This window comes from Xenopus laevis, chromosome 9_10S (assembly GCF_017654675.1).
Source record: "Xenopus laevis strain J_2021 chromosome 9_10S, Xenopus_laevis_v10.1, whole genome shotgun sequence".
In the NCBI taxonomy this organism is placed as follows: Eukaryota; Metazoa; Chordata; class Amphibia; order Anura; family Pipidae; genus Xenopus; species Xenopus laevis.
In genome coordinates, this window is record NC_054388.1 from 108036420 (window position 1) to 108064299 (window position 27880).

The following is a 27880-nucleotide window of genomic DNA, read 5'->3' on the forward strand; positions in this document are numbered from 1 at the left end:
TGTACATGCACAATACTCTATTACCCTGCACTACCCGTGGCAAAAACATATTTTATATTATATATTGATTGGTGCCCTTTAGTATTACAGTTCTGTATCATCTTTCACAAATGTCATATTGATATAATTGTGTAAGTATTGGTGCTATGTGGTGTAGAACTGCCCTATCAAAAACACAGTAATTATCATAAACAATGTCACAATCCCACTGAGAGAAAATACATATATATATATTTATTCATTTACATGAGAAAATCCATTCCCCAAAAAAATTTTTACTTCCGTGTTTTGTGACAAAGTCCTTCCCCGCCCCGAATTTGCATATACAAAGTAGGATTCAGGTTCGGTTTGTCCGGGCAGAAGGATTCGACCGAATCCAAATCCTGCTGAAAAAGCCAGAATCCTGCCCAAATCCCGAACCGAATCCTGGATTCGGTGCATCCCTAAAATAAAGTACCCCTTGTTGAAAAATATGAGGATATTAGAAGTAACCTCAGAGTTCCATGACGTGAATAAAAGCACGAGGCCTTCGGCGACTTATAATATCCTTCTAATACACAAAAGCCATGAATATCTTGTAAATTATATCCTTATAAACGGTGAGTTCTGATGTCATCAGTTATAAACGGTGAGTAGTGATGTCATTTCTGTCACATGACTCACTGAAACTTGTGTATTATAATAAATAAAGTACCCCCAGTTGTAAAATATGAGGATATTAGAAGTAACCTCAGCATTTCATGCCTTCGGCCTCGTGTTTTTATAAGGTCATGAAACTCCTCGGTAACTTATAATATCCTTATATTTTACAATAGGGACTACTTTATTCAATATATATTTATATATAATGAGCCCTTCCGTGCCTATATACAAAATAAGTCCCTGTATGGGACACTCCTAGGTTGCTAGCTTTCACCTACTACAATACCCCCAATGGCCTGGGACAGTCCCAACATACACACCGCTAAAAACAAAATGGAGCATGTATAACCAATAGTAGTGGGGGTTGTACATGAAGGAGAATGTCTGGCTGTAACAAGGGTTACTGGGTGGGGCCCTAATTGTCATGACTTTGGGTGTATATAGGAATGTTATAATGTATTACTGAGCACCTCACTAAGGGGCCTTTCGCTTTCTTCTCAGCAATAGTTTGAGCCTCTCTATTACACACTGATTGGCTCCGTGGTTGGACTGGCCTGCCACAATACCAGAGGATCGGCTGGAGGGCCCCAGCCCAAGGCAATGACCATCAGTCCTTTAGTTGCACCAATAGTCTATATGACACCAATTACATTTAGTACTTTCATAATTCAATAATGACAGTGAGACCTAGATGTAAGGCTCTGTGATTGGCTGTAGTAGGCCCAGTCTTAACCAACAGAATAACTAATTTCTCAGCAGTCTATTCCTCTTCTCCTGGATTATTCATTAGGTCAATTTTTAACACAAAGAATTTGCTGTCTCTCCAACATATCATTTCATTGTGGCATCACTATCGCTCATTGCCGCTTTTTCAAATCCCAGTTTGCTCTCCAGTCATCCGAGTCCAATAGATTGCGATTGGTCACCCATCCTGATGCGGTCAGACCTGGGCATGACAAAAACAAGAAAATAGCTATGGTGCAAATCACCGTATGTAATAATAATAATAGTGTCAAGTTGTTATATATATATATATAATACACAAATTTCAGTGAGTCATGTGACAGAAATGACATAACTACTCACCGTTTATAACTGATGACATCAGAACTCACCGTTTATAACTGATGACATCACTAGTCACCGTTTATAAGGATATAACTTACAAGATATTCATGGCTTTTGTGCATTATATCCTTATAAAAGTTGACTAGTGATGTCATCAGTTATAAACGGTGAGTAGTGATGTCACTACTACCACTACTACTATATATATATATATATATATATAATACACAAAAGCCATGAATATCCTGTAAATTATATCCTTATAAACGGTGAGTTCTGATGTCATCAGTTATAAACGGTCAGTTCTGATGTCATTTCTGTCACATGACTCATTGCAATTTGTGTATTATAATAAATAAAGTACCCCCAGTTGCAAAATATGAGGATATTAGAAGTTACCTTGGAGTTCCATGACCTGTATAAAAACACTCAGCCTTCGGCCTCGTGTTTTTATATGGTCATGAAACTCCTCGGTAACTTATAATATCCTTATATTTTACAAGAGGGGGTACTTTATTCACTATATATTGTTGTATATTATATAGTAATACAATTAGTTCAGGATGAAGTCAACCCAAAAGTAGCATTTTGCATAATGAATGCATATGTAATTCTAAGCAACTTGCAATTATAATTTAATAAAAATGTTGAATGATTTATCACCCTGTCCTCTGCACTGCTGGTTCTGAATACGTGTCACTGAAACAATGTAGTGGTAATCAGCTTTCCTCCAGCTAAGACTCCTTACTCCTACTCCTTGTTAATTCTTTGATTATGGGCACTGGGGTTTGCAGCAATGACTCGCAACTGCATTATTTGGGTCCAAGTGATTAGCAGTCAAGTGAATGGATGGGCAACTTTCTGAACTTTAAATCACTCAAACAGCAAAATGCCCTATATTACCCCTTCTGCCATTGCTCTAACAGACCTGGGAAGGAAACTCACATAAACATTCACTGAAGTCTTGGCTGGGGAAGAGCTGACTACTGCTACATTGTTTTAATGGTACATGTAGTCAGAACGAGCAGTGCAGAGAATAGAAAGGGACACACAGATATCGACCTTCAATAGAAATTATATCTACAAACAGCTTTAAAATCATTTAATGAATATTGGGACATTGGGTCATCTTCCTCCTTTTTACCTTGCAGAAATGTAGGGAACATTCTGTTGATCTGGTTATGAGTCTGTTCCAAGGCAACGGAGTCTGTGCAATGATGAGAGTCCTGTCCCCTCAGCATGGAAAAACCGCCAGATTTGTGCTGATCTGAAAAAACCAACAACAAATAAAAACAAATAATTAGGCCAATGAGAGTGGAAGTGTATAAAAGTGAGTAGAGGCAGATCAGGTGAATACAAGGACAGGGGGCAGGAGGGTTTTACCTGAGCTGTTGGTTTTCCTGGAAAGCAACTCCGACTGGACACAAGCTCTGATCATATCCACACTGGAAGCCTCCTCATGTAACACCACAGCCACACCACCTAGAGAAAGAGTTTATATTCAAACACATACAACGGAACATTATCAGCCAAACACATGCAGAGAGAATAAGAATAATTGGGAACAGATTTAATGTTACCTGTATCCTTTCTCCAGCCCAGGAGGTATAGGGAACGGTTATCTTTCTTTAACTGATCAAGCTCCGACACACTGTCAAACATAAAGTAAGAAAACAGGTCAATGGAAGATAACAGGAAATGAATTATATTTAGATCTATCTATAGAAATGTGAGCAGGGAATGCTGGGATATGGGACACGGAGCAGATTGTACCAGCAGCATGAACAGGGAATATTGGGATACAGATAGGGTTGCCACCTTTTCTGGAAAAAAATACCAGCATTCCTATATATTTATCTTTATTCCCTATTAATAACATTGGGATCATATCACTGACCTTCCTATATATTTATCTTTATTCCCTATTAATAACATTGGGATCACTGACCTTCCTATATATTTATCTTTATTCCCTATTAATAACATTGGGATCATATCACTGACCTTCCTATATATTTATCTTTATTCCCTATTAATAACATTGGGATCACTGACCTTCCTATATATTTATCTTTATTCCCTATTAATAACATTGGGATCACTGACCTTCCTATATATTTATCTTTATTCCCTATTAATAACATTGGGATCACTGACCTTCCTATATATTTATCTTTATTCCCTATTAATAACATTGGGATCACTGGCCTTCCTATATATTTATCTTTATTCCCTATTAATAACATTGGGATCACTGACCTTCCTATATATTTATCTTTATTCCCTATTAATAACAATGGGATCACTGACCTTCCTATATATTTATCTGTATTCCCTATTAATAACATTGGGATCACTGACCTTCCTATATATTTATCTTTATTCCCTATTAATAACATTGGGATCACTGGCCTTCCTATATATTTATCTTTATTCCCTATTAATAACATTGGGATCACTGACCTTCCTATATATTTATCTTTATTCCCTATTAATAACATTGGGATCACTGACCTTCCTATATATTTATCTTTATTCCCTATTAATAACATTGGGATCACTGACCTTCCTATATATTTATCTTTATTCCCTATTAATAACATTGGGATCACTGGCCTTCCTATATATTTATCTTTATTCCCTATTAATAACAATGGGATCACTGGCCTTCCTATATATTTATCTTTATTCCCTATTAATAACATTGGGATCACTGACCTTCCTATATATTTATCTTTATTCCCTATTAATAACATTGGGATCACTGACCTTCCTATATATTTATCTTTATTCCCTATTAATAACATTGGGATCACTGACCTTCCTATATATTTATCTTTATTCCCTATTAATAACATTGGGATCACTGACCTTCCTATATATTTATCTTTATTCCCTATTAATAACATTGGGATCACTGACCTTCCTATATATTTATCATTTTTCCCTATTAATAACATTGGGATCACTGACCTTCCTATATATTTATCTTTATTCCCTATTAATAACATTGGGATCACTGACCTTCCTATATATTTATCTTTATTCCCTATTAATAACATTGGGATCACTGACCTTCCTATATATTTATCTTTATTCCCTATTAATAACATTGGGATCACTGACCTTCCTATATATTTATCTTTATTCCCTATTAATAACATTGGGATCACTGACCTTCCTATATATTTATCATTTTTCCCTATTAATAACATTGGGATCAACCATCATTTTTACTGGCCAAGACAGTAAAATACCAGCCAGGAGGCAACCCTTGATACAGAGCAGATTCTATTAGCAGTATGAACAGGGAATGCTGGGATATGGGACACAGAGCTGTGAGCAAGGAATGCTGGGATATGGGACACAGAGCTGTGAGCAGGGAATGCTGGGATATGGGACACAGAGCTGTGAGCAGGGAATGCTGGGATATGGGACACAGAGCTGTGAGCAGGGAATGCTGGGATATGGGACACAGAGCTGTGAGCAGGGAATGCTGGGATATGGGACACAGAGCTGTGAGCAAGGAATGCTGGGATATGGGACACAAAGCTGTGAGCAGGGAATGTTGGGATATGGGACACAGAGCTGTGAGCAGGGAATGTTGGGATATGGGACTCAGATAGGGTTGCCACCTTTTATAAAAATTTTTACCGGCTGCTGGGGGTTGGGGCCTCAAATGGGTGGGGTGTGACGTCAAAAGGGGTGTGGCGTGATATCAAAAGGGGCGGAGCCGCGCTACGGAGACCCGCGGACGCTAGAATAGGCAAAAAAAAGGTAAGTTGCAGGGGATTGGGGGCACCCCGAGGGCTCCTTTTGATCGTATTACAAATTTACCGGCAGCTACATTGCCGGTATATTTGTAATACCGGCCCCGGCCTTGGCAGGTATTTTACCGGCTAGGCCGGTAAAATACCGGCCGGGTGGCAACCCTAGACTCAGAGCTGTGAGCAGGGAATGTTGGGATATAGGAAACAGAGCTGTGAGCAAGGAATGCTGGGATATGAGACACAGAGCTGTGAGCAGGGAATATTGGGATATGGGACACTGAGCTGTGAGCAGGGAATGTTGGGATATGAGACACAGAGCCGACTGTACCAGCAGTATGACCAAGGTACTGGAGGACACACCACAACAGCACTAGGGTTGCCATCTGGCCGGTAATGATGGTTGATCCCAATATTATTTATAGGGAAAAAGATAAATATATAGGATATATATATTTTCTTCCAGAAAATGTGGCAACCCTAATCAGCACTAAATGGCAAATTATACAGTTGATAATTTACAAAGGGACCTTTAAATGAGAATGGTTGAGAAGCAGTCAGGGATGTTTGAATGAGAAGGGTTAAGACCTTTAAATGAGAAGGGTTGAGAAGCAGTCAAAGATCTTTGAATGAGAAGAGTTGAGAAGCAGTCAGAGACCTTTGAATGAGAAGGGTTGAGAAGCAGTCAGAGACCTTTGAATGAGAAGGGTTGAGAAGCAGTCAGAGATGTTTCAATGAGAAGAGTTGAGAAGCAGTGAGAGATGTTTCAATGAGAAGAGTTGAGAAGCAGTGAGAGATGTTTAAATGAGAAGGGTTGAGAAGCAGTCAGAGATGTTTCAATGAGAAGGGTTGAGAAGCAGTCAGAGATGTTTCAATGAGAAGAGTTGAGAAGCAGTGAGAGATGTTTAAATGAGAAGGGTTGAGAAGCAGTCAGAGATGTTTCAATGAGAAGGGTTGAGAAGCAGTGAGAGGTGTTTAAATGAGAAGGGTTGAGAAGCAGTCAGAGATGTTTCAATGAGAAGGGTTGAGAAGCAGTGAGAGATGTTTAAATGAGATGGGTTGAGAAGCAGTCAGAGATGTTTCAATGAGAAGGGTTGAGAAGCAGTGAGAGATGTTTAAATGAGAAGGGTTGAGAAGCAATGAGACATGTTTCAATGAGAAGGGTTGAGAAGCAGTCAGAGATGTTTCAATGAGAAGGGTTGAGAAGCAGTGAGAGATGTTTAAATGAGAAGGGTTGAGAAGCAGTCAGAGATGTTTAAATGAGAAGGGTTGAGAAGCAGTCAGAGATGTTTAAATGAGAAGGGTTGAGAAGCAATGAGACATGTTTCAATGAGAAGGGTTGAGAAGCAGTCAGAGATGTTTCAATGAGAAGGGTTGAGAAGCAGTGAGAGATGTTTAAATGAGAAGGGTTGAGAAGCAGTGAGAGATGTTTCAATGAGAAGGGTTGAGAAGCAGTGAGAGATGTTTAAATGAGAAGGGTTGAGAAGCAGTGAGAGATGTTTCAATGAGAAGGGTTGAGAAGCAGTGAGAGATGTTTAAATGAGAAGGGTTGAGAAGCAGTCAGAGATGTTTCAATGAGAAGGGTTGAGAAGCAGTCAGAGATGTTTCAATGAGAAGGGTTGAGAAGCAGTGAGAGATGTTTAAATGAGAAGGGTTGAGAAGCAGTGAGAGATGTTTCAATGAGAAGGGTTGAGAAGCAGTGAGAGATGTTTAAATGAGAAGGGTTGAGAAGCAGTGAGAGATGTTTCAATGAGAAGGGTTGAGAAGCAGTGAGAGATGTTTCAATGAGAAGGGTTGAGAAGCAGTGAGAGATGTTTAAATGAGAAGGGTTGAGAAGCAGTCAGAGATGTTTCAATGAGAAGGGTTGAGAAGCAGTGAGAGATGTTTAAATGAGATGGGTTGAGAAGCAGTCAGAGATGTTTCAATGAGAAGGGTTGAGAAGCAGTGAGAGATGTTTAAATGAGAAGGGTTGAGAAGCAGTGCGAGATGTTTAAATGAGATGGGTTGAGAAGCAGTCAGAGATGTTTCAATGAGAAGGGTTGAGAAGCAGTGAGAGATGTTTAAATGAGAAGGGTTGAGAAGCAGTCAGAGAGAAAAAGAGAAGCAAATGCAACAGACCTGGACACCAGGCAGTTCAGGGGGGCGCCGAGACTTACTGACACCTGTGAACCCAGACCTGCCAAAAAAATAAAATAAACAGAGTGAAATCAAGTCCCATTCAGAGTCTTTTGTTCTTATCAGTAATTACAAAGCCTCATTCAATGGTGCTGCTAACATCTGTAACATAACAGGATCATCTCCTAGCTTCCTCCTGAATAGTCACCTGGTCTCACATCATCCTATAGAGTAGATTTAAGATGGCCATAGATGTAAAGATTTTTAAAAGATCCGATCGTCATCTTGAGACCACGATTATCTCTAAACGAATTGTCCATCAACTAAAAAGACCAATTTGCCAGGAAAACAAAGGGTAGCCGCCTGCTTGGCCCTGCAAACATAGATAGATTGTACTGGGACCGATAAAGATTTTTTAACCTGGCCGATCAATTTCCTGACAGATGTCGGTCGAAATATCGTAAGATGTTCGATCGTTCGAATCCCACTAACTTCACGATAATTTCGAGGGATTGGTCGGACTTCGGTAAAATAGTAGCCTAAACTCCACCACAGCTTCACTCTGACACTGTCACCTCAACCCCATCTTAGATTTGTACCTTCACTTATGTTGCCACCTGAGCTCCACCTGAGACTGTATCTGACCTCATGCTGACATCACAAGTACGCCTCAGATTTGTATCTGTCCTCATATATTGTCATCTCGACTCCAACCCGAATACCTGCCCTCCCACTGTCACCACATCTCTAACTCATATTTGCATCATAGATGTTCACCTTCCCTCACACTGTTACATCAATTCTTCCTCAGATCCCACCAAAGATAAAATCAAAGTTATTTTTAAATATATGACCAGCCTAACTCTCTTGTACTGATTTTTACTATCAACATTTTACCCGGTAACAGTGGTTCCTGGAGATTTGCTGCCTCTGGATCGAGTATCTTCCCCTCCTTCAGATAATGGTGCAACACAATGCTGAGCCGTGACTGGTTAAGCGTTTCCATAATGACAGATCGGACAGCTCGGTAATTCGCATAGAGGTGAAGGGAGGTGAGGAGGAAGAAGAGTAAATAGGTTGTCCTGTAAAAAAAAAGTTTCAGGCACCAGATACTGGAAAGGCACATTATTGTATACATATACAAAAACACTTCTGAACCCCCTGCTAGATGCCATGTACCAGTGGCGTGTGAACAACATGTTGCTCCCAGTGGCCTCGAAGAAGGTGATTATTTTTTAATTCCAGGCTCGGAGGCAAGTTTTAGTTGCATAAAAAACAGATGTACTGCCAAACAGAACATCCTGTAGGATGCAAGTTCACACAGGGGCTACCAAATAGCCAATCACAGCCCTTATTTGGTGCTCCCAGGAACTTTTTGCTTGCTTGTGTTGCTCCCCAATTTTTATTTACATTTGAATGTGGCTCACAGGTAAAAACAGGTTGGGGATCCCTGCCATATACTTACATCATACTGTCCGATACCAGTGGGACAAGAAAGAGGCTGACGAGCAGACCAGCGAGATTAACCAGCGTCTCCTGTAAGACAGGACAATAGTATTAAGCCAATGGCAAGATCCAACTTCCACAAACAATGGTATTTGGGTAATAACCATTTAGCTGTGATTTTAATACCAAGTGAGAATTCTAAACCTGCAGCTGTGATTGGCCTCAACATTAAAGGAATTCTGTCATGATTTTTATGGTGTCGTTTTTAATTCTAAATTACACTGTTTACACTGCAAATAATTCACTCTATAGAATTTCATTATTGAACCAGCAAGTGTAATTTTTAGTTGTAATATTGGTGTGTAGGTGCATCTCAGGTCATTTTGACTAGTCCTGTGCTTTCAGAAAGAGCCAGCACTTTAGGATGGAACTGCTTTCTGGCAGGCTGTTGTTTCTCCTACTCAATGTAACTGAATGTGTCTCAGTGGGACCTGGATTTTACTATTGAGTGTTGTTCTTAGATCTACCAGGCAGCTTTAATCTTGTGTTAGGGAGCTGCTTTCTGGTTACCTTCCCATTGTTCTGTTGTTAGGCTGATGGGGGGGTTTTGATTTCTGGAAAAAAATACCAGCCTTCCTATATATTTATCTTTTTTCCTTATTAATAACATTGGGATCAGCCATCATTTTTACCGACCAGGCTGGTAAAATAGCAGCCGGGTGGCAAACCTAGGGGTGATATCACCCCAACTTGCTGTACAGCAGTAAAGAGTGACTGAAGTTTATCAGAGCACAAGTCACACGACTGGGGGGCAGCTAGGAAACTGACAATATGTCTAGCCCCATGTCAGATTTCTTGCCCTTTTGAGAAAAGGATTTCAGTGCAGAATTCTGCTGGAGCATCACTATTAACTGATGCATTTTGGAAAAAAAAATTTCCCATGACAGTGTCCCTTTAAGCAGCATGAAATCTGACCTGGCTTCCATCTTTGGCACAAACATCGGCCATATTGTCCCGCTTGGCCTGGTGGACAGTAATAGCAGCTCGTGTGGCACCTCCTGCCACTCCCACAATGCACTGTAAAACACAAAGAGCAGTAGTTATTTACATGGCACACACATTTTCTACTCTACTGCTCTACTGCAATTTACATTAGGTGCACACATTGAGTACGCAGACAACAATATTAGTATTATCATACAGTAAGACCTTTAGTTGTGTTACCTTGCAAACACCTGCTGCGCACACAGTCAGTATAAAAAATGATGGGAACACCGGCGCCATGATCTCCATGAAAATAGCAATGTCATTCAGAAGATCAGCAAAAAGCCTGAGGTTACAAACAGAGGGTGAGATTAGAAAGCTCGGTGTCAAAATATGAGAAATATGAGCCCCAAACATTTATAAGAGAAGGAAAGCTACTGAAGCAATTAATTTCCAAATATTATCCACAATAGTGCAAGCTATAAGATTATATTTATTCTGCAGAATGCTTTACCATACAAGAGTAATCAGCTCTAGAAGCTCTCTCTGTTTGTTTAGGATAGCAGCTGCCATATTAGCTTGGTGTGACATCACTTCCTGCCTGAGTCTCTCCCTGCTCACTCATAGCTCTGGGCTCAGATTACAGAAGGGAGGGGAGGAAGGAGGGAGAGCGGAGCAAACGGAGCATTACTTTGAGGGTTTACTGCTGTATTTATATAGACCTTCCTGATAAAGCTTACTTAATTTAAACCTTTCCTTCTCCTTTAAGGCTATAACAGGGGTTAATCATTATAACATTAGCAATAGCAGACCCACACAGAACACGCCCAAGATGTTTGCATTCACAAGTGCTTTACCTCCATCTTTTAGCGTCACAGTCAAGTCGGCTCCTAGAGAGAAGTAAGACATAAATTAAGACAAATGTGCCAAATGACGATTGCCAAGTCTAAGTAAAAAAATTTGTGGTCAGGAAGCAATGGCACAACTTGGGATGTGTGGGCCTCACACCAATGAGCCACAGACCTCAGCCAAATCCCAAACCACTTATATTACACTAGGGATGCACCGAATCCAGGATTTGTTTCAGGATTCTGCCTTTTTCAGCAGGAATCGGATGAATCCTTCTGCCAGGCCGAACCAAATCCGAATCCTAATTTCCATCTGCAAATTAAGAGCGGGGAGGGAAATCACATGACTTTTTGTCACAAAACAAACAAGTAAAATTTTTTCCCCTTACCACCCCTAATTACATATGCATATGCAAATTAGGATTTGGTATGGTATTCGGTTGACTCTTTCGCAAAGGATTTTGGGGTTCTGCCGAATCCAAAATAGTGGATTAGGTGCATCCCTATTTTACACCAAATTGTTTTTTGAAATACTTGGTCAGGAGCAACTTCTTGTTCTGCAGAACAGGAAGTTGTAAGAATGCAAAGGAAAAGTGAATTCCTAAGAACATTTAAAATGAACCCAATTTATTTTTTCTATTCCAACCGCACAAATAAATAAGTAGAACATTTAAAGCACGGAGGCCCTCCTGCCTGCCCTGCCGGTCCATGAGTATATAATATGTCAGCTAATTGGCTGCTACATGGAAAGAATTGAACAACATTGCTTTACATGACACATATAAGCACAAAGCCAAATCTGGCCAGATGCAGAGATACAAACCCTTTCATCCAGGCAAAGAGAATCCTTCCGACCATTCCTGTACCATCTGTAGGGGGCAGGAAAAACAGACATGGGTCAGAATTTCTAATTGATTACTATTACTATATAATACTATTGATTAGAAAACCTTTAGTGTAATGAAGTTTATATTACATTTCCATTATTGTGATAGTTTCTCCTTTAAGGGCAGAGACACACGCAGCGATTTGGGGAGATTAGTCGCCCGGCGACAAATCGCCTCTTCTTCGGGCGACTAATCTCCCTGAACTGCCTTCCCACCGGCTATAATGTAAATCGCGGGCGGGACAGCACTCGGATCGCTTCTTTTTCCAAAGTCGCCCCAAATTGCCTCGCGAGGAAACTTCGGGCAACTTCGGAAAATTAAGCACTTCTAGTGCCATCCCGCCCGCGATTTACCCGGCGGGAAGGCAGTTTGGGGAGATTAGTCATACCGAAGAAGAATAGATTTGTCGCTGGGCAACTAATCTCCCCAAATCTGAGCGTGTGTATTTGTGCATGTTTGTCCTGAAATAACAACATGCAATGTACCTTTAAGGATCCATGTGATTGTTGCGGCTGCTACCGTGGCAGTGCTGTCGCCAACGCCTGATCCCCGCAGAAGGGATTGAGTGGCCAATGAACCTGTTACACTGCTGGAAAATGCCTACAATAGAAAGTCATACATGGTCAGGGGATACATGAATGTAGAGGGAAGTGGGGCAGGGTAAAGGGGCAGCAGCTGTAAGAAAGGGATTCACATATTACCTGTATGGTGTCCCACAGCTGATACGCCAGATAATCCTTACTGACACTGTCTGGATACCCATGGGGGAGAAGCAGGGACTGAAAGAAACAAGGTAAGAAAGAGTAAGAGATGGAATACAGGGGGGATGGAAAACAAGATTTATGTACTCACCTTTAAATCCATTTCTCTGTAGTCGACAGGGGGACACAGGAGACCAGTAGGGTGGAGCTTTAGATCATTGGTGTCCTGTGTCCCCCGAAGACGCCAGAGAAAACAGGATTTATGTACTCACCTTTAGGATTCGTTTAACAAAGTCGCCCAAAGTTTCCTCATCAGGCAACTTATGGCGACTTTGGAGATGAATCGCGCCGAGTGCCATCCCGCTGGCAATTTACATTTAAACAGGCGGGAAGGCAGGGGAGATTAGTCGCCCCGAAGAACCGGAGATTTGTCGCCAGGCAACTAATCTCCCTGAATCTGCCTGTGTGCCCTGACCCTTTAAGGATAAGTAAACCTTTAAAATAAGTGAAAGTAAAATTGATGAGGGGGCTATTCTAAGCACTTCTGCAATGTACATTCACTATTTATTTTGTTTTTATTCTAAGATATTAAGGGATACATGTACTGTTAATATGAATGAATTTTGTTACAACAGCACCACCTGCTGGTCAGTTTCCCACCAGTCTGACCACCAAGTAGTCAAGGAAGTTGTCAGGAAAAAGAAAGAGGCTGCTCTGATGTTCTTCTGCTTAGGAAAGATTTGAGAGAGGTTTCTAATTGTTTTCCTAAGCAGAAGAACATCAGAGCAGCCTCTTTCTTTCTCCTGACAACTTCCTTGACTACTTGGTGGTCAGACTGGTCAGAAAATGACCAGCAGGTGGTGCTGTTGTCACCAAATTCATTCATATTAACAGTGCAGGTATGCCTTAATATCTTGGAATAAAAACAAAATAAATAATGAATGCAAATGACAAAGGTGCTTAGAATGGCCCCCTCATCAATTTTACATTCACTTATTTTAAAGTTTTACCTATTCTTTAAATTCATTTCTCTGTAGTCGACAGGGGAAGACAGGACACAAGTGGGGTAAAGCTCCGCCCTACGTGTCCCCCGGAGATGCCAGAGAAAGTTATAATACACTTTCCCCTGCTAGTCAGAGTGGAACAGTCCACCCAATAATCCTCCCTACTCTTCCCTCCTGAATCCTCACCACAAAGAAGTCTCTCAGTGAGCGGTAGCCATGCTCAGTAGGGTGCCTCTCACACACAAGGCTGCCGTCAGTTCCCTCCAGGTACCTCTGGGTGCGGTTTGATCCATATCGCTCTGTACATATCAGCGCTGAGCCCTCTGAGATCCCCTCTTGGTCACTTGTCTTCATCCCTGAAGCACCCTCTGACGTCACAATTGAGCAAGTGTGGTTGTGCCTTCAAGCCTAAAAAATGCAGTGAGTATTATTTCTAGCAAAGACCATCCAATTAATAAAAGAACCTGCCCCCTCCCTAGGGGTCTGCTTTTCTCTATAGGCCACTGGCTGGCTCCTCAAGCACCAATGAAGAATCTTTCTGGCACATTGTAAGAGGAACAATGTCAATATTGGAGAGAATATTTGTTTATTACTAGAGTGTTTGACTTTGTTCAGGATCTCTTCACAACGGCTGTTTCAGAAGTCATAACCAGCAGTACAAAGAATGTAAACAGACAGACACTGCTTTCCAAAGCCATTAGCTTTACACATAACTTTAAAACGAATGAAAATGTGTCACAAATGTATAATGGAAGCTGCTTAGAATTATATATAGAATTACGGAACGAAAAAAATAAAACGTGTATTAAATTCCTCATTAAAGAGGTGTTTCACCTTTATGTTAACTTTTAGTACGTTGTAGAATGTCTAATTCTATACAATTAGTCTTTTTATTTTTTTAGTTCTTTTTATTATTTTTTATAGTTTTTTTTTAATTATTTGCTGTTTTCTTCTGACTCTTTCCAGCTTTCAAATGAGGGTCACTGACCCAGTCTTAAAAAACACTCTGTATGGCTACAAATGTATCGTTATCACTAATTTTTATTACTCCTCTTTCTATTCATATTCCAGTCTCTTATTCAAATCAATGCATGGTTGCTAGGGGAATTTGGACCTTAGCAACCAGGTGGCTGAAACTGCAAACTGGAGAACTTCTGAATAAAAAGCTAAATAACTCAAAAACCACAAATAATAAAAAATTAAAACCAATTGCAGATTGTCTTGGAATATCCCTCTCTACAGCATACTAACAGTAAATGGGGAACTCCGGCTTCCAAACCAAAATTTGCTAAAGGGGACCACATAACATATAAACCCCTAATATACCCATCACCGTTATCGATTTCTTCAAAAAGTATAAATAAATGCCATTTTCTATGCTCAAATGTTTAACAGTTCTTCTCTTTCTGCATCTGCACCAGAAACGGCGATCCGGCGACAATCCATCCAGCGGCGCTCGATTACTCCTCCCTGGCTATCTCCTATAAGGAAAGCAGGGAGGAGAAATCAAGCACCACACGATGGATTACCGATCGCCTTTTGTGAAGAGGAGCCCAAGCGGAGTTTTGGTAAGTTATTTCTCAATAAAGACTTAGGGATTTAACAGTTTAATTTGTCTTTGTGTTTTCTTTGTTCTACCCGAACAAATTTTTTAATAAAAAAAATGGATGTTACTGGTCCTTTAAAGGGCTATTCACCTTCATTAGCAAAACTGTAATAACTGGGGGGAAAAACAGAAATATGTTTAAACTTTCATAACCTGCCAAATTGTGTCACCTAAACATGGTAATTAGGGGGTGTGGTCACAAAAATGGGCGTGGTCAAAACCATTTTAGGGCCTACTGTTTATTTCCAAAATGTTGGGAGTTATGGAAGAGCAGGAGCTAGGCTTAGGGAACTGTCAGAAACCATTAAACATCATGACAATTCTGTTTATTTTTTAATTGATGTATATTGCAAAGTAGCTTGAAATTATATTTACTTTTCAAAAAGTTTAAGTTATGTTTGTGTGGAGTTCCCCTTTAATTTAAAGGTGAACAGCACATTTAAGTCCAATTACGAATGCCCTGCAATTGATGATCCACTTTGGTGACTAAATCTGTAAATCACAGTCGTTCCGGTCCATTTAAATCTCGGAAACGGTTCCCCCCTGCCAGAGCGGACCCTGCTTCTCCCCACACGCCACTCTCCGCGCTCCCCTGAACTCATTCCCTGTCATGTAGTTACCTGGATAGATGTGGCTTTGTGTCTAACTCTGATTGGTCTATCAGGGGCACGTGGGACCTTTCTGGCGCAGCGCACGCCGGGATATGTAGTTTTTAGGGGATAAGCAGCCGGAAAGAGCGGGATAGTTAGCCGGAACTGATCCGCCGGGGTGCCGGGAGCGACCGTGACGTCAAATTCAGCGGCGTGGTGGGATGAGGTCAGAGGTCATGAAGTGTGAGAAGTCGGGGCGGCATCATCGGAGGAGAGCCTTAGTTTACCGGTGAGCTCTGACAGGGAGGAGCCGCGTCCTTGCTGTACGGCCCAGTGTGTGTCACGCCTAGTGGCCGCCTTAGCCTGTGTCTGGGAAGTTGCAAGTTCTAGCTACACATCCCCAACCGCTGCCGATACATTCACTGGCCACAGACCCTGTCATATCTCTGGGACTACTGCCACCAAAAGTCTTTCATTGGGTTGTTTCACCTTTACAAACCTCCCAACTGTCCCGTTTTTAGAGGGACAGTCCCTCTTTGGACAGCTCAACGTCATTTGTACTGGAAAGTCCAGTTTATCTCTGCACTGAACAGCCAGAAAAAGAAACAACGTTTCTAACGCAATTGGCTTTTGGCAGAGAGCTCAGAACAGCCACAACAGAAGATAAGATACATTTGTAACAATTCAAATAAGCCAATAAGTAATTGTAACAATATAAGATAACAGGTCCCTTGGGAAAAGTGAAACTCGCAGCTTAAAGGGCAATTCACCTTCATTAGCAAAACTGTAATAACTGGAAAAAAAAACACAGAAATATGTTCAAACTTTTATAACCTGTGACATTTTGTAAAATGAACTTGGTAATTAGGGGGTGTGGTCACAAAATGTGTGTGGTCAAACAATGTCGCCACTTTTTTGTCCCTCTTTTAGTTTCCAAAATGTTGGGAGTTATGTTAAAGGGATTTTGTCATGGGAAAACATGTTTTTTCCAAAACACACCAGTTAATAGTGCTGCTGCAGCAGAATTCTGCACTGAAATCCATTTCTCAAAAGAGCAAACAGATTTTTTTATATTCAGTTTTGAAATCTGACATGGGGCTAGACATATTGTCAGTTTCCCAGCTGCCCCTGGTCATGTGACTTGTGCCTGCACTTTAGGAGAGAAATGCTTTCTGGCAGGCTGCTGTTTTTCCTTCTCAATGTAACTGAATGTGTCTCAGTGAGACATGGGTTTTTACTATTGAGTGTTGTTCTTAGATCTACCAGGCAGCTGTTATCTTGTGTTAGGGAGCTGTTATCTAGTTACCTCCCCATTGTTCTGTTGTTAGGCTGCTGGGGGAAAAAGGGAGGTGGGTGATATCACTCCAACTTGCAGTACAGCAGTAAAGAGTGATTGAAGTTTATCAGAGCACAAGTCACATGACCAGGGGCAGCTGGGAAATTGACAAAATGTCTAGCCCCATGTCAGATTTCAAAATTGAATATAAAAAAATCTGTTTGCTCTTTTGAGAATTGGATTTCAGTGCAGAATTCTGCTGGAGCAGCACTATTAACTGATGCGTTTTGAAAAAAACATGTTTTCCCATGACAGTATCCCTTTAATTTAAAGGTGAAACAACCCAATGAAAGTCTTTTGCTGGCATTAGTCCCAGAGATATGACAGGGTCTAACTAAACATTCAGTAGGTTGTAGAATGGCTAATTCTAAGCAACTTCTCAATTGGCTTTCATTTTTTATAGTTTTTGAATTATTTCCCTTCTTCTTCTGACTCTTACCAGCTTTAAAATGGGGGTCACTGACCCCATCTATAAAACAAATGCTCTGTAAGGCTACACGTTTATTGTTATTGCTACTTTTTATTGCTCCTCTTTCTATTCCGTCCCTCTCCTATTCATATTCCAGTCTCTTGTTTAAATCAGTGCATGGTTTCTAGGGCAATTTGGACCCTAACAACCTGGTTGCTGAAATTGCAAACTGGAGAGCTGCTGAATAAAAAGCAAAATAATTACACAGCAAAAACAACAATTTTCTAGTACACCTATGTATTTTCTTCTGGGGGTTGCACGCAAAAGATGTGTTCACTTTGACATACCTTCTAGCTAAAAGTCGAAAGATAGCAGCACTCGCGTCTTGTAAAAATAAAACTTTGTTTCATACGGCAACGTTTTGGATCGTCCAGGTCCTTTTTCAAGCTGAATTTTGGATTCGACCGAACCCCTGAATATATCGTGAAATATTCACTGAATACTGAATCCTAATTTGCATATGCAAATTAGGAGTGGAAGGGGAAAACAATTCTTACTTCCTTGTTTTTATACACAGAAAGTAGTGCTACACAATCATTCTCACCGCTCTTTGCAGCGTCGAGTGTCGACTGACTCTATCTGCTCAGGTCTAATCCAATCTCCAAAACATATTTCAGCAGCACTCCGGTTCAGTAACAATATAATTTATTTGTGCGACAAGTGAAGCAATGTTTCGGGCATAACCAGCCCTTTATCAAGTCACGCAATTTCCCTCCCAGTCCCTAATTTGCATATGCAAATTCGGATTTGGTTCGGCCGTGCAGAAGAATTTGGCCGAATCCGAATCCTGCTGAAAAATACGAATCACGAACCGAATCCTGGATTCGGTGCATCCCTAATAATTACTACATGGCAGCTCAGAAACCAGTGCAGTTAGCATCAGAATTTAATAATCAGCAAACCTGTAGCATCAGCTTATATTACAGCCAGGGAAGCTCATTTTGTGCTGGATAATTAGTGACGAGCTCTAAGCTTAGCTTCTCAACAGCCAATCAGAGCCCACTGAGCATGTGAGTGTCACAGACACTTTCCAAGATGGTGACCCCCTGTGACAAGTTTGAAGTCCTGGATCATTGCTGCTATTGACAAGCTCAAACTTTAGCCTCGTGCAATAAGTTCACTATATAAAGTATGCCATTTTTAGCCACATTCATTTTTAGGGTGTAGTGCTCCTTTAAAGAGGTAGTTCACCTTTGGATCAACCTTTATATGTTGAAGACATTGATATTCACAGACACTTTTTTTTCTTTGTTTATGGTCTTACAGTTATTCAACTTTTTGTCTAGTTGCTCTCCAGTTTGGCATTTCAGCGGCTAGCTGGTTGCTAGGTGTTATTTACCCTAGTTACCAGGCCATGGTTTGAATTAGAGACAGACTTAAGAAGCAATAAGAATAAATTGTAGTCTCAAAGAGTAATTGTTTATGGCTGCAGTAGAGTGATTAAAGGGGATGTGAGAGAGACAGTGGGGAGGCACAGGCATGTTCTGGGTCATAATTTAATTTTTTGTCTCTTTTTCCAGTCCTTCCCCTGAAGATCCATCCAGCACATTACCGTCCTTACAAAGAACAGGCATTGAGCCTGAGGCCAGCCCTACCCATGAGAATCCAACTGAGCCCAGTACTGGAAACAATGGAGCCCAGAGGGCCCGTCTCTCAAACTCCCCTCATGAAAGAGAAAACAAGAAGTTAATCGCTCCAGGACACGGGGATGCCTCCCAGGAGGTGAGGAAAGTGACTTCTGCGTAAATATCCACTTTATTATAGGCAGTAAAATGCATCTTCAGGGGTCCACTGCTGCTTCTTATATTTTTTTTTTATATCTTTTTGGATGTAGTAAATTAAAGGATAAGTAAACCTTTAAAATAAGTGCATGTAAAATTGATGAGGGAGCTATTCTAAGAATTTTTGCACTGTACCTTCATTATTTATTCTGGGTTTTTTCCAAGATATTAAGGGATACATGTACTGTTAATATGAATGAATTTTGTTACAACAGCACCACCTGCTGGTCAGTTTCCCACCAGTCTGACCACCAAGTAGTCAAGGAAGTTGTCAGGAGAAAGAAAGAGGCTGCTCTGATGTTCTTCTGCTTAGGAAAGGTTTGAGAAAAGTGTTAAACTTTTTTTCTTAAACAGAAGAACAAAATTGCTAAGAATAGCCCCCTCATCAATTTTACATGCGCTTATTTTAATGGTTTACTTTTCCTTTAATATCAGACATTGAGAGACTTTCCTTGTCCTTTAAAGTTTAATGCTCCTGTCTCTAGTGTCTCAGTCTGGCAGCATCTGAACTGTTACAATTTGCTACATTTAGTTGATACATTTAGTTGATCCATTTATCAGCAGTATCTGTGGAATATCAGCAACTATTGTATCAAATCTAACAGCTGCCTTTAATGAGACTCGAGGATTCTGCTCAGCAGGGACGAACATAAGAAATGTATCAACTGAATGTATCAATTTAGATCAGTTTCCAAAGTAACTGGCTCCCAGAGCTTCTTTAGATAGATGTAAAATTAAACTTGATTATTAGAGAAACGGTCGCAAATAGAAAGTAGTTTAAAGGGGAAGTAAAGTGTAAAATAGAATAATGCTAGAAATGCTGTATTTTGTATACTAAACATAAACATGAACTTACTGCACCACAAGCCTAATCAAACAAATGATTTATGCTTTCAAAGTTGGCCACAGGGGGTCACCATCTTGTAACTTTGTTATACATCTTTGCAAGACCAAGACTGTGCACATGCTCAGTGTGGTCTGGGCTGCTTAGGGATTGTCATAATTTATCAAAACAGCACAAGTCAAATAATATCTGCCAGAAGCCGATACAGCAAGACTGATTAATAATCAGAATATACAGACTGCACTGGGTCCTGTGTTGTCATGTAATCTAATGTGGATTTTATAGTTTTTGTATTGTTTAATACAAACTTTCTCCAACTCTGCAGAACCAGTGGTTGCAGCAAAATAATCCTCCAAATAGAATCCCAGTTTATCTGTTTAAATCTGGCTCCATGATCTTTGTCCCTGCAGCTGGAGTTGGAAACAGTAAAGGGGATGTAAAGGAAAGATAAAATCCAATACAAATCTCTACACAGTCGCCAACTGCTCTACAGGGAAACAAACAAAACTGCTTGAGTTCTGCATGGCTGGGAAGTAAGGCGGGGGCTCCCCCTGCTGTACATAAGTATAATTGTTTCCCTGCAGTGCATTTAGGGACCGTCTGACAATTCCTATCCACAGCAGTAAATGAAGGGTATAATTTCACTGCATACAGTCAGGTTTATTATAAAAACGGTGCACTTTTTTTAATTAAAGTATATTGGAAATAGCTTTCTTTTTCATTAAAGAAAGTAAAAATGGGATTTTATTTTTTTGCCTTTACATGTCCTTTAAAAAAAAGTCTTATTTCTGTTGAACTATGTGAAACCAACTGAACTGAAGGAACCTAAGGAGGAAGACTGGCATTAGGTAGGGGAAGGTGTGAGGCTTTTCTCTGCATGTACTTGGAAAAGGATTGGATGCATTTGCTTATTTTATTCTCTCACCATAGATGGAGTCTCTACACATGAGGTCTCAGCAACCTGACAGGTAGAACCCCATTTAATTGTAATAATATTTCTGAATTTTGGGTTAGCATCAGCTTCATGATCCAGTGCAATCTCTCTCTCTCGTTTCCTATTACGTCCAGCTGAAATCATGCAGAAGATCTTATGTGAACTCCTAATATCTTTCTTTTCAGAAGTGAGGAGTGGACCCATTGCAGCAGACTCAGTCCAGAGGGAGCAGAACGCAGCATGGGTGAGTGGTGGAGATTGTGCAAGAAACATTAGATCTTGGGGAAAAAACAAACCCTATATGGGGAGGCCCATTTATCAAGGGTCTAATTTTGAATTCACGTGAGTTTTTTTGTTTTTTTTTAAACTCCCATTTGGCTCATGAACTCGAAATTTGACCAATCGAAATTTATTATTAAAATCGAAATTTGTTTTAGACTTGGGTGAAAAGGATCGACCTAAAAAACTGGAATCTAATTCTATTTGAATTTTAAAAACTCGTTTTTAGTTTTTTACTCCGAAAAAAACTTGATTGTCAGGAAGGCTGCAAACAACTCCAAATTGATCCCTGGACATCTCCCGTTGACTTAAAACAGCAATTCGGCAGGTTTTAGGTGGCGATTAGTCAAATTCAAGTTCTTAAAGGAGAATTCAACCCGTAATAAAAAAAAAAACCCTCCCCCATACTGCCCCTCCCGGGCAAGTGCCCCTAATTTTTTACTCGCCCCTCTGTGCAGATTCTGGCCTCTGAGTTCACGAGCGCCATCTTCTGTCTTTGGTCTTTTTCGTGACATTCGGCTCATGCGCAGTTGTTCGGGACCGGAAATCTACTCTAACTGCGCATGGGCCGAAAATGCTGTCAAGACACGAAGATTACCGGAGAAGAAGAAGATGGCTGCCGTGAACTCTGAGGCCAGAATCTGCATAGAGGGGTGAGTAAAAAATTAGGGGCATTTTCCCAGGGGGGTAGGTAGGCTGGGGGGGGGAAAGGTAGGGGGGAGGGTTTTTTTTTTTATTACGGGTTGAATTCTCGTTTAAGAACTTGAATTTGACTAATCGGCGCCTAAAACGAGCCAAACTGCTGTTTAAGTTAATGGGAGATGTCCAGGGATCAATTTGGAATTGTTTGTAAAGTCGACCAGAAAAAAAACTTAAATTCAAATTTTCAATTAGATCCTTGATAAATCTGACCCTTTGTGTCTGATTTTTATTTTTTTATTTTGTACCTCGCACAGATGGATCCAACGACGGTACATTCCATACGCCACCTTCATGTTTCCCCTCTGTTCCAGGCCCCTCCACTCCTCCCTCACAAATTCCTGCCCTTCCTTTACATTTGCCACCTCTCTCTGAACCCTCATCTAAGTTACAAAGCTGGAGACTGGTCCCTCTGCTGCACAATGTGCGCTCTAAACTGGAGAGCTTTGCAGAGATATTTCTCAGTCCCATTAAGGGGCGTAAGGACACCAACACTGAACAGATGGAGGAGGAAATGATGGGAGATGAAGCATTAGCTGCACCCCAGGATAGAGATGAGCACAGAGAAATGAAAAAGGAATCTCCAACACCAGTAGCAGATTTGAGTCCAAGAAGAATGGGTTTGATGTCTCTGTGTCTGACAGATAACGGGGAAGAACAGAGTGGACCTTCAGGAGGGCTTGAGTGTTGTAAAGCTCATCCAGCAGAACCTCTAGGAGGGCATGACAGTTATGAGGTTGAACAAGGACCTCATGGAGGGCATGAGAGTTATAAGGCTGACCTTCTAGGAGGTCATGAGTCTGAACACAGTGAAATCAAAGAAAGAGACACATTTTTGGGAAACCTATTGAAGAAGGATGCAGAGAGAGACTCTGGAATCTATATTGAGGATTGTAGTAAGGATACAGATCCCCCAGTATCTGAAAGCAGCATGAACATCCAGCTAAAAATTGCTGTTTCCAGTGCAGTGCCTACACTGTGTCGCCCCCCACTTCATCGGTGCCTTTCTTGTCCCTCTCTGTCCCTGTCTCCTGCATTTCTTCCCCATTGCTCATCCCTTCCTCAGTCCTGTCCCTCTCTGTCCCCCTCTCCAGCACTGCTTCCCCATTGCTCATCTCTTCCTCGGGGCAGGAGCTACAGTCTGGGCACAGCAGAAGACAACAGAAAGTCCTGCCCTCACACCCTTGCACAGAACAAAGCAGCCTCCAGGGCCAGGATGAGACGGCATAGTTTAGGAACACTGGATGAATACAGAGACTGGCCTCTATTGTCTTTTTCTTGCCTGAAGAAGGAGATGCACCCTTTTCTTCTGTCCCATTCTGCCAATATGGGAAAACTGTACCATCTTGGCCACTTGATGGCAAGACACAGCCCAGGAAAGTAAGTCGCCTGACCAGTAGCGTTCGTTGAGGGGGGCGGCCCTGGTGCGTGACGCGCAGCCGGGCCCCACCCCCCTCCGTACGGCCGCATTTGGTTGCATTTTCAATGGCGAACGGACTGCTGGGGGGCCCTGAGGGGGTGCGGGCCCTGGCCTGCTCGCACCCCCTGCTCCCCCGGTAGTTCCGCCACTGCGCCTGACTATGTTCATCTTGTCCTGTGTTCTATTCTTTCCAGACTGTATGTGTATTTCTCATTGTAGGTTCTGAGAACAAAAACTGACCAACTAACACTCCAGGTTCACACTATCGTGGCTTCTGCCAACTTCTATCTTCTGGGTGTGTCTTTACTCTGTTTCTTTATCTATGTGCTCTACTCTCTATGGCAGTGATACCCAACCAGTAGCTCGTGAGTAACATGCTGCTCTCCAACTCCTTGGATGTTGCTCCCAGTGGCCTCAAAGGAGATGCTTATTTTTTAATTCCTGGCATGAAGACAAGTTTTGGATGTCTAAAACCAGTTGTACTGCCAAACTGAGTCTTCCGTAGGCTGCCAGTCCACATAGAGGCTACCAAATAGGCAATCGCAGCCCTTATTTGGCACTCCAGGAACTTGTTTCATGCTTGTGTTGCTCCTCAACTCTTTTTACATCTGAATTTTGCTCACGGGGGAAAAGGGTTGGGGACCTCTGCTCTATGCTTTGGATGTCCTCTATCCTGCGCCTGAATCTATCCCTAAACCAATATTCAAATTCATCTACATCCCTTTACTATATATATATCTGCTTCACATGACAGCCAAGGGTGGTCTCATTTTAAAACTTCATGTAGTCAAATTTCTGTTCCCAGTGATGGATATAAGACATAAAGGTTTCAGATACCACTTAATTCATTGTACTTCAAACTGGTAGCTCAAACCATTTGGTATCTAGGGAACCGTATTTAAGTTTGTATTCTCAGGCTGAACTGTATCCTCCAGATCTTTTGATAAGAAATTGTGTCTTGTCTTGCTGCCTTTGCTTTTGCTTAATTGTCTGTCCATCTCTGTCTAGTCTTACTATTTACCTCCATGGCCATATTCTGATTGTGTTCCATTTAAAGGAGAAGGAAAGGCTAAAATGAAGTAAGCTTTATCAGAAAGGTCTATATAAATATACCAGTAAACCCTCAAAGTAATGCTGCTCTGAGTCCTCTGTCAAAAGAAACCCCACATTTCTTTCCTTCTATTGTGTACTCATGGGCTTCTGTATCAGACTTCCTGTTTTCAGCTTAAACCTCCAGGGCTAGGGCTTGAGCATGCTCAATTTGCTCCTCTCCCCCTCCCCCCTCCCTTCTGAGCTCAGAGCAAGCGGGTAGAGACTTAGGCAGGAAGTGATGTCACAACAAGCTAATATGGCAGCTGCTATCCTAAACAAACAGAGTTCTAGAGCTGTTTACTCAGGTATGGTAAAGCATTCTGCAGAATAAATTTAGTGTTATATCTTGCACTATTGTGGCTAATCTATTGGCAATAAACTGCTTTAGTAGCTTTCCTTCTCCTTCAAGCATATTCATTTAGTGTTTTAGCCTCACCTTCTCTCAGTGTCTCACCCCCGTTGCTGGTTTTTCTTAATTCCCTTCCAGTTCATTACACAGTGAGTACTCCCTTCATAGTCCCAGCAGGAGTGATAATGGGTTGGAAAAACCCTTCTTTACCAGCCCATCTAACAGCAGAACCGAATCACAAACAGAAGCTTCACTTTCTGATTCTGAGCTCAAGGTGAGTCTGTGTAAAATCTGGGGAAGTGCATGCTGTGTGACAAGGGGATCCTCTTTATTTATGGACTATGGGGAAAAATCAGATTTATAGTTCCAAGGATTTCGAGGCAATTTTAATTATTTGATCTTAGGACCCAGAAAGCTGGAAAGGAGCCAAAGCTGGAAAAGTCTCCAACTTCCAAATCCGGAAAAGACCCAAGAGGCAAGAGGGGAACTTAACTCCAATGGGTCTTCCTAAGCGTATAAGGTGAGACGCATTATAATGGATTTCTGATAGGGGACACAGGAATAGTACAGAAAACTTTAAAGGTAGGGTTTAAAGGAGACATATAGGATAGATGGAAAAAAAAAACTAATTTTGTAGGCAATTATAAGTAATATATGGTGTTGCTTTTACATGGTGCTAAACATTTATATTGTCTTTAAAAATAGCCCCTTTATTGGAGCTCCCTATAGGAGGGAAGCCTTCCTTCCCCCCCCCCAGGCAAATGCCCCTAACTTGATACTTACCCCTCCTTCTAGGTCCTCTCCAGCGGAGTTCATGGCAGCCATCTTCTCCAGAGCGCTCTTCTTCCTGTAGTCATCAGCAATTGGTGGTGCATGCGCAGTAGGAGGCATTTGCCAGTTTGGAGCTACTGTGCATGCGCCGAAAGTCACAAAGTTTTCGAAAAAGAAATCCGAAACTTCGTGAATTTTGGGCGCATGCGCAGTAGCTCCGAGCCGGCAAATGCCTCCTACTGCGCATGCACCACAAAATGCCGATGACTACAGGAAGACGAGCGCTCGAGAGAAGATAGCTGCCACGAACTCTGCTGGAGAGGACCTAGAAGGAGGGGTAAGTAACAAGTTAGGGGCATTTGCCCGGCAGGGAGGGGGGCCTACGCAGGGGAGGGACTTTGTGCCTAGGGGGTTGAATTCTCCTTTAAGCATTTTCAGGCAAAAAAAAAAAAACAGGTGGAGGATATATAAAATGTTCTTCATACTTATATAATACACAAAAGCAATGAATATCCTGTAAATGATATCCTTATAAACGGTGACTAGTGATGTCATCAGTTATAAATGGTGAGTAGTGATGTTATTTTGGTCTTATGACTCACTAAAACTTGTGTATTATAATAAAAAAAAGTACCCCTTGTTGTAAAATATGAGGGTATTAGAAGTTACGTCGGAGTTCCATGACCTGTATATTATTTATACAGGTCATGGAACTCCTCTGTGACTTATAATATCCTTATATTTTACAATAGGGGTTACTTTATTCACTATTTCTAATATAATAGCCTTTGTACTGGCATCATCCTGTAGTGCAATTATCTCTGTGCCCACAGCTTAGACAGATGCTTAAACAAAATGTAATTCTTTCTCACCCATCAGGTTACAGAAGGAAGAATTCAGCTTGGAAGAGATCTACACAAATAAAAATTATCGTACGCCTACTGAGAAAAGGTCAGAGGGGATTTGATTTAAAGGGAATTGGGGATAGGTGGAAGGGGTGCTCTGAGAATCCATCTGTAAAGTCAGTCAGCAGTAAGGATGTATGGCCATGGCAATTCTGAGAGTGGATGAACAGAGTATAAGTATTGGTGTTGCTGGAGGTGGGTATGAGCATGACCAGCTGTGATTAGGGGTAGACAGGACTCCGCTTGCTACAACATGACTTGGATTGAGAAATTATGGGTTGAGAGGGGGGTTCTTCCAAAAATGCCCGGAACCAAAAACTCGTTGTTCTTGGAGTCCTCTTCCATTCACCTCATGTATTTCCCTATTTCTTTTTTTTTCCCACAGGACATTTGAGACTATTTTTGAGGAACCAATAATGAAGGGGGAAAACCTTGTTTTGACAAGTCACCGTCCATTAAAGCGTGTCATTGTATTTCGGGACTGTACTGTTGCCCCTCGTAGACGCAAAAGGAAAGGGAAAGGTGGAGGGAGGGGACGCAGAGGAGCCCCAAACACACAGGGAGAGAAAGTTAACACTGATCTGTTACTGCAACACAAGCTGAGCCAACTGGCAGCTGAACTTGAGGAAGAAATGAGCTGAGAGCAGCCTCTCTGGAAATCTCCCGTCTGTGCCAGAAACCCTCATCTCATATGGATACTTCCTGACTATATAATGACTCTATCCTGTAGGGCAAGTTTAAAGGAACAGTTCAGTGTAGAAATAAAGTGGGTAAATAGGCTGTGCAAAATAGAAATGTTACTGAAATAGTTAGTGAGGCAAAAATGTAATATATAAAGGCTGGAGTGACTGGATGTGTAACATAATAGCCAGAACACAACTTCCTGCTTTTCAGCTCTCTAACTCTGAGTTAGTCAGCAACTATAAGGGGGCCTACATGGGACATAACTGTTCAGTGAGTTTGCAATTGATCCTCAGCATTGACCCATGTGGCCCCCTTCAAGTCACTGATTGGTTACTGCCTGGTAACCAATCAGTGGAAAGCAAGTGAGCTGAAAAGCAGGAAGTAGTGTTCTGGCTATTATGTTACACATCCAGTCACTCCAGCCTTTATACATTACATTTTTGGCTAACTAACTATATTAGATACATTTTTTATTTTGCACAGCCTATCTATTTACCCAGTTTTTATTTTTATACTGAACTGTTCCTTTAAGAAAAAGAACAAAAACACTACTACTTGTTTTAGCAGATATCTGCAGCATCTGCCATTGCCCTGCCCAGAAAAGCCCTCTGCTCAGGTCCATAATCACTCCATTATGCTGTCAGTCTGCTGGATATATT

The 27880-nt window shown here is 41.3% G+C and overlaps 2 protein-coding genes across 3 annotated transcripts; one reads left to right on the forward strand and one right to left on the reverse strand.

Annotated features, from left to right (window-relative positions):
• Positions 1-732: 732 nt before the first annotated feature.
• rusf1.S (RUS family member 1 S homeolog) lies at positions 733-15815 on the reverse strand. Of its 2 annotated transcripts, none has more exons than XM_041578277.1 (15): positions 15689-15815; positions 13649-13870; positions 12459-12536; positions 12243-12357; positions 11694-11739; positions 10880-10912; positions 10263-10368; positions 10014-10115; positions 9058-9128; positions 8490-8674; positions 7596-7653; positions 3291-3361; positions 3094-3192; positions 2855-2977; positions 733-1588 (listed from the first exon to the last, which is right to left on the reverse strand). In XM_041578277.1, exons 2-15 carry the CDS (start codon positions 13814-13816, stop codon positions 1500-1502), a joined length of 1344 nt encoding a protein of 447 aa, XP_041434211.1. In that variant the 5' UTR covers positions 13817-13870; positions 15689-15815; the 3' UTR covers positions 733-1499. The 2 variants fall into 2 exon arrangements, with proteins under 2 accessions (XP_041434211.1, XP_041434212.1); XM_041578278.1 differs by lacking the exon at positions 15689-15815 and adding an exon at positions 15444-15672.
• On the forward strand, positions 15808-27376 carry prr14.S (proline rich 14 S homeolog). The gene is made up of 9 exons (XM_018239356.2): positions 15808-15947; positions 18984-19185; positions 21019-21056; positions 21208-21266; positions 22258-23380; positions 25000-25135; positions 25266-25381; positions 26512-26583; positions 26923-27376. The coding sequence occupies exons 1-9, from the start codon at positions 15880-15882 to the stop codon at positions 27176-27178; spliced, it is 2070 nt and encodes a 689-aa protein (XP_018094845.1). The 5' UTR covers positions 15808-15879; the 3' UTR covers positions 27179-27376.
• The last annotated feature ends 504 nt before the right edge of the window (positions 27377-27880 follow it).

What these genes read in the sequence shown, in the direction of transcription:
- prr14.S (XM_018239356.2), top strand. Translation starts at nt 15,880, where the DNA reads ATGAGGTCAGAGGTCATGAAGTGTGAGAAGTCGGGGCGGCATCATCGG. An exon ending in GGGAGCAGAACGCAGCATGG is followed by an intron (nt 21,267 to 22,257) that starts GTGAGTGGTGGA and finishes TACCTCGCACAG; the next exon opens with ATGGATCCAACGACGGTACA. An exon ending in CGTACGCCTACTGAGAAAAG is followed by an intron (nt 26,584 to 26,922) that starts GTCAGAGGGGAT and finishes TTTTTCCCACAG; the next exon opens with GACATTTGAGACTATTTTTG.
- rusf1.S (XM_041578277.1), bottom strand. Translation starts at nt 13,816, where the DNA reads ATGAAGACAAGTGACCAAGAGGGGATCTCAGAGGGCTCAGCGCTGATA. An exon ending in AGCTGTGGGACACCATACAG is followed by an intron (nt 12,358 to 12,458) that starts GTAATATGTGAA and finishes TTTCTATTGTAG; the next exon opens with GCATTTTCCAGCAGTGTAAC. An exon ending in CTGGTATCGGACAGTATGAT is followed by an intron (nt 8,675 to 9,057) that starts GTAAGTATATGG and finishes TTTTTTTTACAG; the next exon opens with GACAACCTATTTACTCTTCT.